The 20,512-nt window shown below is 37.8% G+C and overlaps 1 protein-coding gene across 1 annotated transcript in view; it reads right to left on the reverse strand.

Moving 5' to 3' along the window:
• LRRC2 (leucine rich repeat containing 2) overlaps positions 1 to 20,512 on the reverse strand; it is a 79,156-nt gene that overhangs the window by 12,871 nt on the left and 45,773 nt on the right. The window contains exon 5 of the mRNA XM_032097428.1: positions 17,325 to 17,461. Coding sequence (XP_031953319.1) covers positions 17,325 to 17,461 — 137 coding nt within the window. The remainder of the gene's footprint in view (positions 1 to 17,324; positions 17,462 to 20,512) is intronic.

A 20,512-nucleotide genomic window follows, 5' to 3' on the forward strand; every position in this document is an offset into this window, starting at 1 on the left:
GCTGAAGAAAGGGATTTACTCATAAGGTTGCGTGCTTTTTTTACCATGAGTTGCCTACTACTTAACACCAACAAATTAAAAGGTGTGACATTGTGTTAAAGTACTGTATTTTTCAGTGGCATGTAAATAACAGAAACTACAAGCCATCAAAGTCAATGCCTGACAAGACATCCAAGGGATTAACCTAGAAAAGTCTATCCATGCATTAAAAATGCATTTTTGCCCAGAAATTTCAGACTCAATGAAGTCAAAGAAAATTTGTATCACTTTAGTAGCATAGGCTATCACATATATTGTTTCCCATAGATTGACACTCATTGTTAACCTGCTGAACACAGTTGGATATATATGACAAAGAAACACCCTGGGAGCAAACTGCATCGTTGGCCACTTAGATATCATGAATTCAAACCAAATGCCTATCTTTTCTTTCATCAAGCTGTAAGTGTAACCTCTTCTATAATCTCATTGACATTCATGGATGAAAGCACCAATTACAGAAACTTAGTACAAGAATCTTTAGAGACAGAAGATACTTTTCATGAAGATATAGTTGTATTCTTATAGCCCAGTTCACCACCAGATTGCCAAACTGGACTCTTAAACTTGATGAGGAAAAGGCATTCAACAGTCAATCCAACTGCTTAGAAACACGGTCCTAATTTCATGCTTTTTGTGACAAAACCCTCTGAAGGTCAAAAATATGTGCAATCAAACAGCACTTCATTTGGCGGTATCTTGTATAATGCCTTAAGGAGCACAGTTGCCTGTCTCAAACACTGTTAAAGCCACTCTTAAGGAGAAGGACTTTTCCGTGAGATAAGCACAGAATGGAGAGGCAGGATGGCACTAACTTTAGGCCTGGTGGAGGTGGTATCTGGCTAGTACATCCTGGACAATGCATCCAGACAAAAATTCACTCTGTGGTGAACTGTGTAAAGAAGCGACTGCTCATATGCTTACCACCAGTCAAACAAAAATCACCCCAAGTTATGGGATGGAAGGCATCCATAACCACCGAAGACCCTCTGAATATGCCTCTGTGGATACCTGGAACTTGGACAGTGAGCCACCACAGCAGGAGCTTGAGATAAAATAAAGGTGGTGCTATTGTCTGAGCATTATCTCAGGGGGGAGGTTAACAAAGCCTGGGGATAAGAATCTATCAGTGATGATGACCACAAAGAATGCAGAATTTATGGCCCATAGGGAAAGCCAACTCAGCAACTGTGATAAAATCAACTCCATCTAGGTAAAGGGTAATTCCAGCAGGAGAAGATTGCGAGCACTGACTCACAACCCACCAACCCAAGAAACCTGCCAACTCAAGAGAAGAGAGAAACTAAGTACATGGACTTACTATCATTAAACATGAGGGAATCACATAACCAATAGAATAAGAGAACTGTGCAGCCAATGAGCATTAATTCCTTTGTTTGCTAAAGTGTATAAATAATTAAGAGCTTTGAAAGACCTTGGGAACCCCACCACCAAGAAGCTCAGGGTGATGAAGGACCAATGGGATGCCAATGGATCCAGAGGCGGCAACTATCTTCTACTTTATAGCTCTCTCTCCTCTCTGCCTTTTCTATTTATTTCTTTCTACATCACATTGATTGTTAAATAAACTTAGTGGTTTTGACTTCAGCATATGGTCTTGTTTGCATCTTAGTTAGGGCAGAGGCATTTCTCACTGATTGGATCGTGACATCTTGGTAATCTATATCCAAGGAATGTAAGTGAAAGAAAGCATTCACTGTGATGTCATCATTCTGATTTTGCAATACTAAAATCCTAAACCTTTTGTAGAGTTAATCCCACAGAAAACACTTTTATCCTTATGCCAAACTGTTACTTGAAAGTTTAACATTGTCCCCTTTCCCTGTTCATCATTTCATCATCCAAACAACTAAAGTTTAGTATCTAATAGAGTACATATAGCTATGATGATCTAAGCATTAGAAGTTCATAGAAAGGGACTTTGCTTATTATTAAAGCAGTCTTTTTGTATGCAAAAATCTTTCATCAGCTCTACAAAAAATGAAGAAAACAGTTTTATTCAATATTCACAAAATATATGCAATACATGCCACTTGTGCGATATTCACAAAAGTATCAGGTATTGATCATTCACAGGTGAATGAAGAATCACATAGCAATAAGGGCAGGACTATCATCATACAGTTAAAATCCCTAAGAATGTGGATCGTCTATATATAAGTATAAGTATAGGAGCCGTTTCAAGCCAATAGAAGAGTCGCATGTATGAAATTAAGTACCCAATTAATGATTTCCTGGACTAAAGCCAAAACAAGTCTTCTGTCTCAAAAAATAAATTTATGTTGATTAGTAACATTAAATTTCGATAGCTTTGATGCTGCAGCTACACACAGTCTGCATATATTATTGCACTTTGCCGTCATAAAGTCATCTCATATTCAAACTTCCAAAACTTGTAAATTAAGGACACACATTAGGAGGGAAAACTAGGCTCTACCAAAAGTCAGTTAAAGATTTTTCATCAACTTAAATAGGTTCAGTAGCTCACTTTGGGAATGTACCCTTCGTATGTTTCAGTTAAATCATTCAAAGAGGAGGAACAGCAAAGTCAGTACCATATGAACATTAAGCAACCTATCCAGGATGTTTGGAGACCAGGTGTCCTCAAACCTAAAAAAAGACTGTTTAAAGATATATTCTGTTCCTTCATCAAGAGATGATCAATTTTGCTCATTCTCACAACAGAATAGGGACATAGCCAAAAACATTTTTTCATTTCTGGTTCTAGATGCATAGCAATTGAAGAAATGCTATTCAAATGGTGCCATCTTAATGATGATTTAAGCATGTACAATGATTCTGGTTTGCCATGACAACACCATGCACCGTGTGAAGTTACCCTTCTGGTTCAAAAAACTGAGTATGGTCATTTGAGCTCATTCTGAATTGCAGAATAAATCACTATGTTCAAAAATGGGATGTGGGTAAAACGTCCAAAAGATATGGAAATTTTATTCTGTAGCAACTTTAAAAAGATATGATAAACAAAGATGACAGCTAAAATAAATAATTATAATGCATTAGCTGTTTTGTTTTACATTGATAAAATAGTAACCATTCACTTAAAAGGAAAAAATTATCAAGGATTCTTGAAGAGGTAATGTCAGCAGAAGAGAGGTGATGATGCAATATTGATGGATGCAAAATAAATAATTAAGAAAACTGTGGGAGAAAAACATAGCAATAAAACTAAGAATGTTGTTCTGTATCACTAATTTGTTACATTCACCCCATTTTGATGATTGATGATGAAATAATTTCACCTTATGTATACTGGGGCTGGGCAACGATGGCAATCTGCATTCTACACCAGGCTGAGCAGAGATAGCCTGGTAAGCTTGGAAAAAAGACTTTCATGAAATGTCAGCCAGAAATCAGCTAGCTAATAAATTAAGTGGAAGACAAAAGGTTAAAGCAAAAAAGACATTTCTGCTTCAGCAGCAGAGGTCAGAAGGTTTGCAACTTGTGAGCCACCTTTATGATACCAAGAATAATCATCTCTATGGGTTTTTTACTTTGCAAACAGAAATGGTAGAAAATCTTTTTGTTTTGGCACAGAGTATCTTCACCAAAATGCACAAGATTCTTGCCTGCTGTGGTGCTGCGTACTGGAGCAGTTTTGCATAATTGTCTACCAGCAGGAGAACCCTGCAACTTGGATCTGGATTTGTCTTTTCTTGAAGCAAGAATTTTGTAAAGAATATCCACAGATTTCGGATATTCAGAATGGAGATAAGACTTCTTTGCACACTGTGACCCATCTGGTCTGGAATTAGACCACATCTAATCGAGCATATTGTAAAATATCCATCATCAAAATAATTTTTCTTTTAACTCCACAGACTACATGTGTATGACATTGATAGTACACAAACCTACAACTGAGAACACTATCAACAATTTAACACAACAGGTCACTGCTTTATGGCTTGACAGGATTATAGCAAATTTTCTCTCCCTCCTCTTCCTTCCTTTCTTATAGTGCTGCTAGATACACATGGGCTTTTTATATACTTTCTTTCAGGTAGTGACAAGACTAGCAGGAAAAAATTTGAGCTCATCTCTTCACAAAAAGTATTTCTAGGAAGTTTTATGTCTTTTAACACAAACGTGAAAACTGAAAATAAAGCTAATATAAGTAAAATAATCAGATATGCAAGCAGTCTTTTCCTGACTTGCACAAGAAAGCTAAGGAATGGCACAAATGTTGTGTGTACAATGGGCAGTTTTTTGTGCAAATAAATTTCTGGCTACTTTCTGAGAAGTTTTTGGTGCAATTAAGAGCATGAGGCTAAGAATTCTTACAGTTCTTAGTGCTTCATTGCTACTTTGCACTACTCCATGCAGTCTGTGACCAAGTAACCTTCGTTCATCCAAGCAATTTAAGGTATTGAATTAGGCTGTTCTTATTAAGTTTCTGATAAATATAAAACTGAATATTTATTCATATACATACTTTAGAAAGCTCTTAATGAAACTGGACTTTCAAGATGCATTTTAGCGGAAGAATTCCCCTAATGTGAAGTATACAGAGGTGTGGCATAGGTTCTGGACAGCAGCCCTCCAGTAATGAGGGTGCTCAGCCATGTGATCTTTTGTAGGGGTGATAACATAGCAAGCCTACAAACATCATCTGCTTTTTACTGGAAAGTCCTGGAATTACTTTTTTCTTGGTTTTTTTTTGTTGGTCGTTTGATTGGTAGGTTGCTTTTTTTCTGTTATACACTAATGAAGCACTTGCTGAAATGGTCTTTTTAAAAAAAATTGACTGCATGGAATATATCTGGCCAGATCTTCAGTGTAGCCAGGAGGCTTTTATATTTCTGGGAAGCTGCTAGGTCTAAATTATATCAAGACCTCTTCCACTGGCTCAGAGTACCTCAGGAAGACATAGGCACGAATGCAGCTGAAGGCTTGTTCCATAAAGTTCCTTGGATTGCTAAATCTTGTCCTGTGTCTCTTAAACAACAAGGAAAAAATGCCTAACAAAATCAGTCATCTGGCCTGTCCCAGCATAGTTGTTGGGAAGATAAATTGTGTAGAATCAGGTTTCATGGTACTGAAACAGTATAAGCTCGGATACATTTTACACTTTTACTTCTATGCCCTATATCAATATAAGTAGCTTACAAACAGATGTTTTACTAGTCAATTCCCTTCAGATTGCATCCAAGCTACTTATCTTTGTTTAGCTGCATATTGCTGCTAGAGGCATATATAGCCCTAGTAATTTTTTAGTAGTAAAACAAAAAACGTTGACATATTTGTGTATATCATGTGCAACATCAGATAATATTTTCTGTGACCATGACATTTTACAAATACCTATATAATGCTTTGAGCATATAAAAACATGAATATAACAAAAGAAAGTATGACTGCTGAACAAATATATAGGAGTAACATTTATTATTAGCAGCATGCATCTAAGCTGATAAGATTTTCACAACTGCAAATAAAATCTAATACAGAGAAGTACAAGCTAATGCAAGAACATTTCTTAAACTGACTAAAACCTGGGAAAAGATGGAAAAATGAAAAAAGTGACTTCATGAAAGTCTTGTGTTCACTATGCATTGGTGGTCAGAGAAGCAAAAAAATCGTTGGATATATATGTAATGTGATATACAATAATTAACCCCAAATTATTTCCCACTAAATAAAACACTACATACAAAACACCATAATACCCAATTTTTCACAAGGTAAATTATAGTAGTATATGGCATTCAGAGATGAACAATAGATAATAACAGAATGGAAATACTTTGGTTTCTTCATTAAATTTTTGGTTTGCAGTAGTTTGGAAAGACCTGAATCAAGATTAGGAAAAACTGTAAAGATTAGAACAACTGAGCAAGAAATTGGTAATTCATTACATATTTTTCCTTCACAATGTTCCTCACAAGAGCAACATAACCAAAAACCTTTCACCTCTCGATAAAACCTCTACACAATTAGATTGTAGAATTTGCAACAAGTTTTTTAATAACTTCACAAAATTTTGAGGAAACTGACATTTACACAAATAATGAAAACCTCTATTTCTACGTCACAGTCCAAAGAAGCACAGTCCAAATTTTTTCAACCTCAGAATATAGCACAAACACCTCACCAGTGTTCTAGTAGAATAACACTCCTTATTGAGATTTCAGATGTCAACACTTCTAAAAGTTGAATTTTTTGTAAAGCAGATCTGCAATTTAGGGTTTATTTCTGTACTGATATCATCATTAGCAGAGCACAAAAACCTGCAAATAACTCTGTGCTGCTATGCTGTAAAAAACACATATTAAGAGTTCTCTGTTGTGCTGTTTCAATACCATCAATAGTCACTACAAGCAAATGGGGAAAAGTGAACAGAAACACAGTAGCAGAATGTCACTTACCAAGGTGAAAAAGTACATCAGAGAAAGTATAGCACAAGTTTCCTGATTACTAGTCTTGAGTTGCTGAGAACCACTCGAGGTATGTAATATAACAAGTCTATCAAGACCTTAATTATGGCAATGAATTAACTGAGATTTAAGATGACCTGTATTTTTAGAACCTCCTCGTTTCTTCCTTCTTTTTTGAAAAAATGTAGTCCAACATTCTACAGTTCTGAATTAGGTCCTCTAGTCTCGATAACTCTTTTGTTGCCTCTAACCACCATTTCAAAGAGCATTTTGTGTCTGAGAATGAAAAATATTTCAGCTATATTAAAAACAGTTTGAAGTAGCCTGGCCTCTCCTTAAAAAAAGGAGTCTATAGAAAGAGAAACCATAGGGGCAGAAAAGAACAGCAAATCATGAAATGGTGGTGCCCACACGTGATCCAGACACTTGTAGCCCCTCTGTTACAACAGTCACACCATTCAGATATAACTTTCAACTGACCAACTCTGTATTTCCAGATGAAATGAAACGTTTCATGGCAGCCAGCATATGCTGCCTGACATGACTGAAGCTAGGAGTCACAGCAGTTAGCCCTCAGCAGCAGCTGGTGGTGCATACACTCCACAGTCATGTAGCCATATAATCGTGTGTCGTGTAACCAGACACAGTCAGGGGAAGTTCTGTCACACAGCCATACACGTTCTTCACACAAACTCTGCACACAGGCAATCACTGCTCACATATACCCAGCATCCACAGTGCACATGTAAACTGGCACATGGAATCTCAAATTTTGAGTCACAGAGTTTGGCAAACCAAGATTACCAGTAATACCTCAGATTAGTCCAGGAAGAAACAGTCTGATGTGGCTAGAGTAGGTGATGGGGAATCCAATAAAACACACGTCAATTAAAACTAGATTGGAAGAAAAAAAAGACAAGATTGATTTTGCAAAGTAAAAGAGAAGTCTGGAAATCTTATTCTTACACAGTTGTGTTTTAACCTTTCCATAACTTCTATGACATTTGCTTTTATTATTCATGAAATAACACATCTCCTTCTAAACTCCATCAGTATTAAACAGCTCTATGACAAGTCAAAATAGTGAATTGGCTGGATAGTCTAAACAGCTAGTGAAGAAATGTCTCCAATTTTCGTGTTCGTTCTGAATTTTCCAGCCATTCATTTCTTAACTTGAACTCATCCTGCTTTGTACTGCAGTTTAGAATGACAGAAGTCCAGGCTTATGAGCTGGCATCTTTTCAATAAGCAAAGCAAGAACCAATGGAACATATCCTTCTTTGAAATCCCTCACAAATTCAACATCTCTTCCGCTTCACATTGGGTATAATTCTATGCTCTTTTGCTCAGGACTAGTAAGACAGAGATCTTACCTGAGTTCTGTATGAGACAAAAAAAAAAATCCTGGGATGATGTCTGCTTTTGTCTGCTTTCAACTGATTAGGCTATCTCTGTCTTTATGTCTTTCTCACTGATCAGTGATGATGAATAAAAATGACAGTCAGCCTTACCAAGTGTTTTTTACAGCTGTGAAGAGTTGATCAATCATGTAACTACCTGTAATTAGTTAACCACTGATAGGAATATATTCAGTAATAAATTAAACACATTAATTTCAATTATACTCTCCAACTTTATTTTTCATATGGAAGAAATAATACCTCTCATTATCTGCACTTTATGGAAAAATAAACAGCATGCTTTTCTCTCCCTTCAGCTATAACTCTCTTTTGATTCTCATCAATCCATGTATGTTGGCACCAGGGACATTTTTCTGCAAGACAAAACATGCAAGTCTGATAGTGCTATGTATTTGTTTTGCTCTCGGCTTCTATTCAGTAGCTATACAAAATCTGCCTCAGATTATCTCACAGATGAATGGAAGATACATTACCAGAATTTTGAAAGCCTGTTTTGCTCTCAAAGAGATTTGAAACTGTTTTGAAAGAAAGCAAAGCTGGAAGAGTACCAAATACTTTTTCCTACCACTGAATTCTTTTACAGTTAGATTCATGCTTTTTGTAATAATATAGCCATGTTTTAATGTTCACATTATGCCCCTTTGGTCATTGTTAAGTCTTCCCTTACGCTGTAAAACTACTTGTGTGTCATTCCCTATTACAAAAACATTTCAGACTGTGAAAGGTGATACTACTTTTACTGAACTAATGTGAAAGGTGAAGGAACGGTCACTGGCACCACAGCATGGAGGTAAGCATGGGTCAGATCTCCAGTGAAGTGGACTGCTATTATTAGCTGCTGACTTATTCTGATAATGAAGTGGTTTTAAAATGGTGCTATATTAATTAGAAGGCTTTGGAAGCACAGTGTCAAGAGTGAGATCAACTGACATGCTTTCCTGCACCTAACTGTGTAATCCTGTTTCTTAACATAGATCCATGTCCTTCTTTAGCCCCTCACCTATTAAAACATTTATGAGAAGTCCTGCAGCAGTAAGGCCTCTGAGTATCTCTTCCGACACCTAACACCTTTGCACCTGCTTTTTTGGGTTTCACACCCCTCCTGCTAATGTTTGATATTGCATCTTATACCAGCTCCATAACACAGCTGTTGTTTTGCATGGATTGACACTTTGACCAACTGCATTGGACAGCAACTCAAGCTCTAAGCAAATTCAAAGAAAATATAAGCCCTGAACAAAGAAGGACAAGATTAAATTCTGTCTAATGGAGATGCAATGAAGTCAGGCAGTTGGAAAACCATTTCTGAGACTGAAAAATATATGTACAGAAATGTTGGCATGATTACAGTCAACTAGACATTTCCTAGTGATTTACAATGAAAAATTTACCAGGGGTTGGCTTCCCAGTACCAAGTTAAGCCCCTTATTACAGCACTCCTTTCTGCTCTGTGGTCCCAAAAAAACTCTCACAAATAAAATTCCATTTTTAACAAATCTAATACATGAACCCTTTGCAACTTGTATAAAATCTTACAGAAGTAAAGATTTGACAGATTCCTTATAGTCCCATTTAATAAGACAGGAAGGACCTGGAGAGTTCTTCCAGTGCCTTATTGGATAGTGAAACCCCTGGGAAATTAATGTCCTGTACATCCAATTGCATTTTTTATTTATAATTGTCACACATATTAAGAAAACTCAAACAAATAGCAATGAAAAGAGACAGGTTTGGAAGCATACAGATTTGAAGAAAAATGTACTGGTAAAAGAACCTGATATTTTACAGTTCTGTGAACACCAGAGACTGCTGGTCTCCCTACCTACCAGGTAAAGGCTTTGAGATGTGTCAGTCATGGATCACAAAGACAAGAAGTTACATGAAAATGTCCAGTGGGGACTTATTTGAAGCCTCTGCATACACACATAGACCTTGTGCTTCTGTTCTTCCCGCTAAATGTGTGGCTTTGGTGAATAGGATTGGATAGACAAAAAAAAACAGGACAAAAGAGACTGAAAATTTTCCAGTTGTTGAACCTCAGTTTTAAAATATCAGCTGGAAATGTATTAATGTGTAAAAAGTTATTTATGTCTGTTCTGGATACTGTTGTGTTTGAAAACCACAGGCAACAAATCTTAGTGCCTAATAAATCCTTAATCACGTCAGGGGCTTTTTTAGGGTCACACCTGTTGGCATTATTAAACGATTTAAGAAACAACTATTTATAATTATATTTTTCAGGTAGGCAAAGCGGAGAAATAGTACCAGTTATAACTCCTGTCACTGTAGAAAGCTTTTCCAGAGGGGATGCATTTCTCCACCTGTAGGTCATCAATGCAAGTAATCTAATTAGTGACATAAAGGTTAGAGGCAGCCTGGACTGTAGTTATCACACACTGATGGAGTTCACAGTCCAGAAGGACATGAGTTAGTCAGAGTAAAGTCAGGACCCTGAGCTTTAGGAAAGCAAATTTCCAGCTCTTCAAGGGTTTAGTCAATATCAATCCCTTGGGAAAACTTATGTCAGGGACAAGGGAGGAAAACAGAGTTGCCAGATATTTATGGATGCCTTCCACAGTGCACAAGATCTTTCTATCCCCAGGTGTAAGGGATCAGGCAAGGAGGACAAAGGACTGGAATGGCTAAGCAGGGAACTGCTAGTCAAACCAGAGGGAAAGAAGCAAATGTATAGACAGCAGAAGCAAGGACAGGTAACCTGGGAGGACTACAGGAACACAGTCCATTTGTACAGGGATGGGGTGAGGAAGACCAAGGTGAAGCTATAAGGGGATCTTTGCATCCCGCTGTACCTCCACGGACTGCAGGGGCATAGCTGCCTCACCATGGTCTACACCACAGGCTGCAGGGGACTCTCAACTCTGGTGCCTGAAGCAGCTCCTGCCTCTCCTCCTCCACTGCCCTTGGTGTCTGCAGAGTTGTTCCTCTCATGTGTACTCACCCCGCTCTTCTCTGGTTGCAACTATATCTGCACAAAACCTTTTTTTTCATTCTTAAATATAACAGAAGCATTGCCACCATTTCTGACTGGCCCAGCCTTAACACTGGCTCTGCCAGACTTGGAGGAAACTTCTGGCAGCTTTTGATAGAAGCTATCCCTGTAGCACTCATGCTACCAAAACCTGGCCATGCAAACCCAATACAGTATGCTAAGGCACATAGAAGACTGGAAGTTGATTTGGGACAGATCTTCAGCAGATCTTCCCCAAGGAAATGTCCTGCCTGCTTAGCTTAGTGGCCTTCTACAGTGGAATGACTCCATCGATGGAAAAGGAAGGAGTTACACAGGTCATCTATACAGATTTCTGTAAAGCCCTTGACATGGTCACCCACAACATACTTCTGACTGAGGTGGAGAGACAGGGATTTGATGGCTGGAGTGGTCCATGAACAAGGAATTGGCTGGATGGTGTTGTCCCCAATGTACTGGTCAATGTCTCAATATCTGGATAGAAGTTTGTGAGAGGTGGTGTGCCTCAGGGGTCTGTACTGGAACCAGTGCTGCAATACCTTCATCAGTGATATAAGCAGTGGGATCAAATGGACTCTCAACAAATTTGCAGATGACACCCAGCTGAGTCATGCAGTTGACCTGTTTGAGTGATTGTGATGTGATGTGATGTGATGTGATGTGATGTGATGTGATGTGATGTGATTGATGTGATGTGATGTGATGCCATCCAGAGGCACCTAGACAAGCTCGAGAAAGTGGGTTCATGTGAACATCATGAGATTTAACAAGACCAAGTGTGAGGTGTTACACCCGGGTCAGAGCCACCCCAGGATCAAAGCAGGGTGGGGGATGAACAATTAAGAGCAGCCCTGAGGAGAAGGACTTGGGGGTGCTGGTGGAGGAGAGGCTGAACACAGCTCAGCCATGTGCACTCCCAGAAAGCCAAACATGTCCTGATCTGCATCCAAAGCAGTGTGGGCAGCAGGGTGAGGGAGGGGATTCTGCCCCTCTGCTCTGCTGAGACCCTACCTGGAACACTGCCTCCAGCTCTGGGATTTCTGGTGCAGAAAAGACCTGTTGGAGTGAGTCCAGAAGAGAAAAACAGAAATTATCAGAGTTATAAAGAACCTGCTCTGTGAGGATCAGCTGAGAGAGTTGGGGTTGTTTAACCTGGAAAAGAGTATGGTCCAGGGGACATTTCACTGCGGACTTTCAGTTCTTACAGGGGGCTTCCAGTAAAGATGGAGACAGTTTATAGTAGGGACTGTCATGATAGGACAAGGGGTAATGTTTTTAAACTGAAAGAGTTTAGAATTAGATGATATGAGGAAGGCATTTTTAATAATGAGTGTGGTGAAACACTGGTACAGGTTCCCCAGAGAGATGGTAGATATCCTGTTCCTGGAAACATTCGAAGTCAGATTGGATGGGGCTTTTAGAAACATGATCTAGATAAAGATGTTCCTGCCCATGCCAGGAGGGTTGGACTATCTTTACAGATCCTTTCCAAACTATTCTATGATTCTATGATTTTGAAGGGTTCTCGTTCTGTGCTTGCTTATATTAGGACTTAGGTGAAACTGTGCATCAGAAATACAAAACAAGATTTAATTTGGTCTTTTGAAAACACATTGTGTTAAAGCACCCAGAAAGCATAGCCTTTTAATTTCTCTGAATTTCAAAGATCAGGTTATGAAGGATGGAGGCATTCATAGATACACACTCTGCTTGACAAATTATTCATATGCTTTAATAGTCTCTAATTCCTTCACTTTGCTCTACCCAGATGATACAGAAAAAATTCACATCACTTACTGGGACTGCTCAGATGTAGTATGGAACACTGTTCAAAGCAGAATAAGTTTGAAAAAAAAACCTTTTTAATTTTTTTTCTGTATCAGAACATCTACTGCAAACATTTCTGTCTTGTTCCTGGTCCTGTGGAATGACTTGCCTGTCCTCTGACTGACAGCATGTGCTATACCAGATGGAGGAAATTAGAACTTCTTCATCTTCCCTCTCTTCTCACTGAAGTTCCTTTGGGTCACATAGATACTGTTGGCTGCAGCAACATTATTGGCAGAAAGAAAAGAAACACACAACAAAGTTGTTTCTTTGAAATATCATCCACAGGAAACTGTAATTGTGTGATTCAGTAAATAACTGTAGCAAGTAATACTTTCTGAAGAAAACACACCTGAAAATAGGGTCAGAGCAGCTTTTCTACAAACTTTTATCAGAAAATATATTATTTATAATACAATTTTTGCTCCTGGGAAAACAAAATAATTGCATAACCTGTATGATGATGATAGCGAGAGGAACTCTATCCAACAGTTAAAATACAAATACCAGCATTATACTAATTCTTAAATTCACATGCAAAATATACAAGAAATTTAGAAATAAATCCATCCATCTCCTTCCCTCTGAAATCACTAATATAAAGTATCCAGTATAATCACACTATGCGAAGAGAGGGACTGAATAAGGTACAGGGCATGCCTCTCTTGAGCATCTTAGCTAGAAGAACAAAGTCCTCTCCACCTAAGAGTTTTATGACTATGTGCCATATCAGGGAGGATTGTGCCCTAAGCCTCATAGTGTACCTTCCTCTGCTAAACTTGGCTATTGAGGTCTAGAAGAACCTGTTACAAACTGACTGCATAAACTTAATGTCATGTAGCTTGCCTTTTCTTATATTTATATTTTATTTCAATTTATATTTTCACTCGTCCAGAGGAAGAAATTTTTAATTTGAAAATGTGGCTAATATAGATTTGAACTCAACTGCAGATCATAAACTTTCTCTGCCAAAGGTCTACTTTCAATTGATACTTATCAAATATTGATGTTAACTATAACTTTTTAATATCTAAAAATGTGAGACATCCAACAGTAGAATAAATAAAAATAAATTGAAAACTATACATTGAAACAGATTGCTCTTCCTTGGATATAATATGGAATGGTATGAAATCCTAAGCCTTGAGAAAGTAAAAGATGAGAGCACACATCCTCAATTTTTTTTCATGTAGCATCAGATTACCTCATTTTAAGATTTAGTGAGATGACTACAGAGTGCTGGAAGTGGCTTTTACAAGCAGAGAAAGAGCTTTCCCTTAGAAATGAACAGGCAAGTGAGCCGTGTGCTTTCTTCCTGATGCTATGGCACAAGACATGCCCCTCAAGGAACAGTTCCAAAGCATACCCAAATAGAAATACAGAAAAAGTCCAGGCACTTGGACATACATACTCCTAATAGGCTGATGCAGCTACTCCATGAGGTGCTTTAGGATAAGAATAATATTAGAGTTTCGGATGGGGTGTCTCTCTGGCCATTACTCTATGAAAAAAAAACCCAAGGCAAAATTAAACGTTAATCATTTCTACTGGGCTGCAGTTTGCCTTTATTAATTTTGACTAAGTTTTGCATTGAAGAATACTGATGATTTTCTCACACACTTCCTTAATTTTACCAAAAGAAACTTTTAAAGATTTGAAAGTCAGATAAAAATTTACAAACCTAACAGAGGATAAACAGGAAATTTTTTTATCAACATTCTATGTTATTTTTTCTATTAGTTGCCAAGTTTTCTCTTTCCTCCTAATGTTGTAAAGCGAAGCCATTCTCCTACCAAAACAGAACTTGCATATATTTGCTGGCTTATAATCTTCAATTCCCAGTAATGACTCCACATGAGAGATGTGACCAACCCTTATGAGCATTTCACTGGATTCATGGATGTTAGCAACAACTGTGTTAGACAATAAATGATACAGCCTAACTTGTAGTCATAAACACTTTTACTGCTTATCCATGACAAGGTGCTGGCAATGTGGGGAGTTCAGGGGAAGACACTCTGTGGGAAGACATCAGGGGCTGTCCCAAAAGGAGACCAACAATTCCAGATGGCTCCAATGGACTGCAGACAGGACACAGCAAAACTCCTCAGTGAAGTGTGTGGTGCCACTCTAAAAACTGATTTAAGAAAGGGGGGAAAAATCCACCAGAGAAAGGGGGAGAATAAAAAGAGTGAGAAAGAACAGAGGGAATACCAAGTCAGAGCAGGAGAAGGAGGAGGTGCTGCATGGTGGAGTAGATCTCCACAATACAGCTCATGGAAGACTCATACTGCTGCAGATGGATATTCCTGAAAAAAGCTCAGCCCATGGGGACACCACATGAGGGGAGGACAAAACTGTGAGAAGGAAGGAGAAGCAGCTATAAACCACTGTGTACTGGCTGTAACTTCCCTTGCCTCCCTATACTGCTCAGGGATGGAAGTGGAATCTGAAATGAAGTTGACATTGGGAGAGAGGGGAGGAAAGATTTTGGTTTCATGTCTTTGTTTTTTATTACTGAAATATATATTGACAATATTAAATTAATCTTCCCAAAGTACAGTCTCCTTTGCCTACAAAAATAAATAAGAAACAATCTCCCTTTTATCTTGAACCATGAGGTTTCTTAAACTGTTTTCTCCCAAAATCCTGCTGAGGAGGGAGATGAAGTGAGCAGACAGGTAGGTGTTTGGCTGTTAGACAAAGCTAGCCCGCCACTGTCTTTCTGCTTTCCCTCCTTAAATTGTTCAGACTTCAATATATTAATTCATTAAATAGCTACCTGCCAATCACTACAACTATTTGTGCGAGATTCAACATCAAACACCTATTAATTTTAGCAAGGATACTGATGCAATGGCTCTGAATAACATGGGCCATATTGAGTATGCCAAAGGCCAAACACTTTGCAGCATTTCAAATCACTTGACAGAAGTGTTCTTTTAATTGTATGTTCAGCTTCCAAAGCTGCCCTTGAAATGTTGATTCTGGGAAACTAAGTTTATAATCTAAATCAGACAAGCTTGTATAGCCTGCCTCCCAGATCACTGCAAATATAAATTGAGTTTTAGCCTCTAGAGAAACACAATAAATAATGCCAATATTTTTCTTCTCAACCTTTTATACCATGCTGACATGACGTTGCTTGAAGTTTTTGCTGTTATATAAAGTTATTTGCACAGCTCCAATTTTCTTCCATAGGTTTTAAGTGGACCATTATCCAATAACCTACACTCAGTTTTGTGGCTTTCAATCTCATTGAATAGGGGACTTTTGGAAGGAAACAATATTTTTGAGCTCTCCAAAAGAAACGCCAGTCTCTCAGGGCTCAGCCCTGGAAAGACTTACATGCACAGGCAGGTTTACTTGCAAAGGCTACCCATAATGCATAAACATGGGTAAATCTTTGCACTACAAGACCTCTGTAAGCAACTGGGAAAAATACTCAGTGATGTTAAAATATCAGTGACTGGGGGTAAGTTTACCATCCACAAGTTTGAATATACTCACTTTTCTAAGATAATTTTATTTAACTCCTTTGCCTAATCAGGACATATGATTTTCTGATTCCACTGTGGTTCCTTTTTATCAGTTAAATTCTGTTTTGTTGCCTGGTTTTGCTATCCAAAGAAAGAGATGAGGAAGGAGAAAGGAGACCTGCTTTGCTTATTCTGTTTCTAGCATTTTTTTGTCCACTTATGATGGGAAGGTTGAGTCCTTGTTTCTGTTTTGTTCACACAATTTTTCAGCAATTCTTTTCAGATAAACTACTTTACTACAAAAAGTCAAAGGAGAAAATTACTGTTAGTTTCCTCAGAAGAGAACATAAGCATGGCTAAATTAGATCTCACATTAAGTTTAATCCACTCCAACGTTGCCTGTGAATCACCAATAACAGATGTTTAGAGAAAAAGTAGGAATCAGTAAAGAGGACCCTGACACTTTTCCCCAAAGATCCCCCCACTCAGCCCCCAGAAATCAGGATATTAAGAACCTGAGAAATACAAATGACAGCTGAAATTGTGATTAGGTACCAGCCAATGATTTTATATTTCCCTGACAATAAGTATCAGAGCATCTGTGGCAGAGAGCAGTTATGAAGCCAACAGGAAAAAAATAAAGTTGGTGCATGCCTGGGAGTTCTTTTCTCAGTCTATTATATATTCATGCCACTCCTCAGATGTAATATCCTTTTCAAAGAGATATTTGTTCTCATAAAAAAATGCAGTGCTGTTTATAGAACTCCTCATACAGTTTTTAAAGGAAACCGACACTGGGAACATACAAAGTGTGTATGTGAATTTGACTATCAAGATGCACTTCATTTTTACAGAAAATAGCTATTTGCAGCCTTCAGCTTATTACCACAGCCAAATCCCCTTTAGGATCATGTCCTCCTTCATATATCAGAATACATATAAAAATTTAGTCACTTGAAAACCAAAACAAAGTACCTTGGCCCTATTTAACTGCTTCTAAGGCATTTTCAATGATATTACTGCTAAAACATTATTGCTAAAAACTGCAAAGAATGTGATTTAATCTGTTAAGAGAAGATTTGAACACTGTGATAAAATAACTTTTAAGCCAAATAAAAAAGATGGGAAAAAACATAGATTATTATCTTACTTCAAATGGGAGCTCTGTTATTTCCATATTTCCAGACAAATCCAGTTTTTCTAGATTCTCACAATCACCCAGTTCTGGAGGAACTGACTTCAAATTATTGAAACTCACATTGAGCACTTTGAGGTTTTTTAAGCAGCCTGTGAGGGTAAGATAATTCAAATCAGTGTACTTAAAAAAAAAAAAGGGAGAAAATAAAAATCAAAGGTATACTCAGTTAAGCAAAGAAAAAGTTCCATATTGTCATGATGAGTAAGATTAATAAATATTTTCTGCAGTGATCATTAATGTTTTGAAGGGCAATAATGCCCCTTAATCAGCAATGATTTTAGCGAGAGTTTGAAAGGAGGCAGCAAGACTTTCAAATATCTTGTTTCTTCTAATGTTGAGATACCTCTTGACCTCAGCTGAAACTAGAGAAGTTGGCTTTTGGTTTGGCCACCATAGAAAATTTGCTTGCCAACTGAAAGATGTCTTAGCAATACAACCTGTTCATTGGGAACAATCACTCCTACTAAACTTACTACATCAAGAATTCTGTCTTTAGTATCCTGCATTGCATACTTTTGATTATAAAAGGTAATGGATGTGTGCATGTGTTTCGTTAAACTTCTTCCAAAGCAAATGTTGGCTTAGAGTTTCTCACCATTTGCAATCTGTGGAAATCCTTACCAGAGGCTACTTGGTACTTCCACAGAACAGGACAGAGAAGAAGCATGGGGAGTTGAAAGCTCTACATTTTTTTCATGAGAAATTGCTGTTGTCAGAGCCAGAGACATGCAGTTTGATGGTCAACACTAGGAGCCACCAAATCACACAGCACTTTACATAAACACCTTAGTTTCCTTAGGACACAACAATGTCTTCAAATGATGACTGGACCGTCCAAATCATCTCACATGTGGCAGACAAGGCATATATTGTGAGAACTCTGTTATATTAATCTCTACAGGATACAACAAAGAAAAACATAGGCTCTTCCACTCAGCTTCCTTCCTGTTTTAGCTCTGCCAGAAATAGAAACTGAGGTGTATTTCAAAATTCAGCAGTCCTTTTAGGACACTGACCCTGTTTTCCTTTACTATAAGCTGCTGGTTCAGTTAAAATATCAGAAGAAAAATTTTCTGTAAGACTACAACAGGCATTGTTTTTCCAGTAAAACGCTATCTGACAAGGGTCATTGGAGTAATAGTACTAATTCAATGGAGTCAATGTGTGAACTACTTTATTTCCATATTTTTAAGCACCTAAAAATAATAGAAGTTTATTCTATCCATCAGGGAGCCTCACCAGGTTTAGTATCATAATGTAGATGAAGATATTGTATCACATGTTAAGTGTCATAACCATGAATTTATGCCTTCATTTCAACAAAATAATCACTGAAACAGAAATGCTTTAGAACTAGAGAATCATAAAATCACTATTTATTTCCTCAATCAATTAATCCCATAATAAAGGAGAACAAATCCCATTGGAGTGAAAAAGGAACCATTGATTCAATAGCCCTTGAATATTTTGTCTGTCTTTTAAGCACTGGAATATTATACTGGTTCTATCTGGAATGGAGTTAGTGTTTCTCATAGCAACTCATATAATGCTATGTTTTGGATTTGTGACCAAACAGTAAAAACTGAACAGTGCTAACACAGCAAAAAAGCCATCTTTTTTTTCTCACTCTGCTGCCCCAGTGAGTCAGCTGTGAGTGGGCAGGAGGCTGAGAGGGGACAGGGCTGAGACCCTGGATTCAAATTGACCAAAGGAATATGCTGTAGCATATAATGTCACATTCAGCAGTAAAAGCTGGAGACAGGGGAGGAATGGGAGGAAATTTTCCAAGGTCCCTATTGCTTAGAGACTGAATGTGGATCAATTTGTGGTGAGTGCTTTTACATCACTAGTTTTTTACATCTTCTTCACTTACTAAACTGTCTTTATCCTGATACACGAGTTTTCTCACTTTTGCCTTTCTCCTTCTCTCCCTATCCTGCTGTGGGAGACTGGACTGCAGGGACCAAGCAAGCTGTATGAGGCTTAGCTGCCTGTAAGTGTTAACCCACAACAGATATAGTTGCTAATTTTTCAGTCATTGAAATTTCTACCTCTCAGTTCCATCAGTAGTTGGAGAACTAATGTAGACAAGACATCTAGCGTTACCAACATGCTCGTAAGCCTCTTGTCTAACTCTGTTCAGATGATCATCTCTGATGCATTAGAGACATGGAGCAGAACCACTCATGAAAAAAAATCACAAAAAATACAGCAGCTCTTCTGGGTAGTGTGATGGACTCAAGCACAGCTTCTCTGTCTGACTTTCATAGCATCTAACATGTATGTCAATGCTCCCACTGTGGTTTACAGGTATGAGAAGAAAGATAAATAGAAAGCGCATCACATTTTTTCTTGTGATAGATAATCCCTCTCTAACCTAACAGAAGGGCACTACAGAATCTACAGTCAATTTACGCTAATTGCTGTGACTAAGATTATCAAAATTACTGTGAAAAGCCATGAGTCTTGCAACAGAATTTAATTTCCATTACAAGTTCAGGATAACACAAATGAGTGGGATGAAGCTTGCCAAGATCTGCCTGCCGGGAGCAATCTCTTGGAATTCTACAGGGGCTATTTTTCACCTCTGGGCTCTTCAGTGGATTAAGTTATGCCACCTGACAAGTGAGCAGTAGACAAGCATTAACACCCCCTCTAGGACCATAAGACATATGTAGGACTAACCAGGATCTCCTGCATGAAATCCTTACATGACCACATAATTCCATTCTTTTCTTTATTACATTCCATTTTAAAAGTAGTTTATTTTTTACATCTGCTGTTGTTATGGAAGAACATAGTTACTGAGTTTCATAATTTTCTTTATTTGGAATAGTCTTCAGATTGCTAGCCTGAATTATTTGTAGAAGTTTTATAACCATTAATTATTTTGTCTATTTTATCTTTAAATAGCTCTTTTCCTTCCCTGGTGTTTACTTCTGATGTTTCCATAGGTAACAGACATCTCATAATATATTTCCGTAGCCATTTTTTCTAGTCTCTGCTGACAAAATAAAAATTCCCCTCTTTAAATGGTCCTAATAGACTTATTTTGCATCTGTTCTCATCTAAAATTACTGGATAGTCCTCCTGTGACTGTTAGATTTGGAATTTCATTTCTTCAGTTTTTTGCATTTAAT

This window comes from Corvus moneduloides, chromosome Z (assembly GCF_009650955.1).
Source record: "Corvus moneduloides isolate bCorMon1 chromosome Z, bCorMon1.pri, whole genome shotgun sequence".
NCBI lineage: Eukaryota > Metazoa > Chordata > Aves > Passeriformes > Corvidae > Corvus > Corvus moneduloides.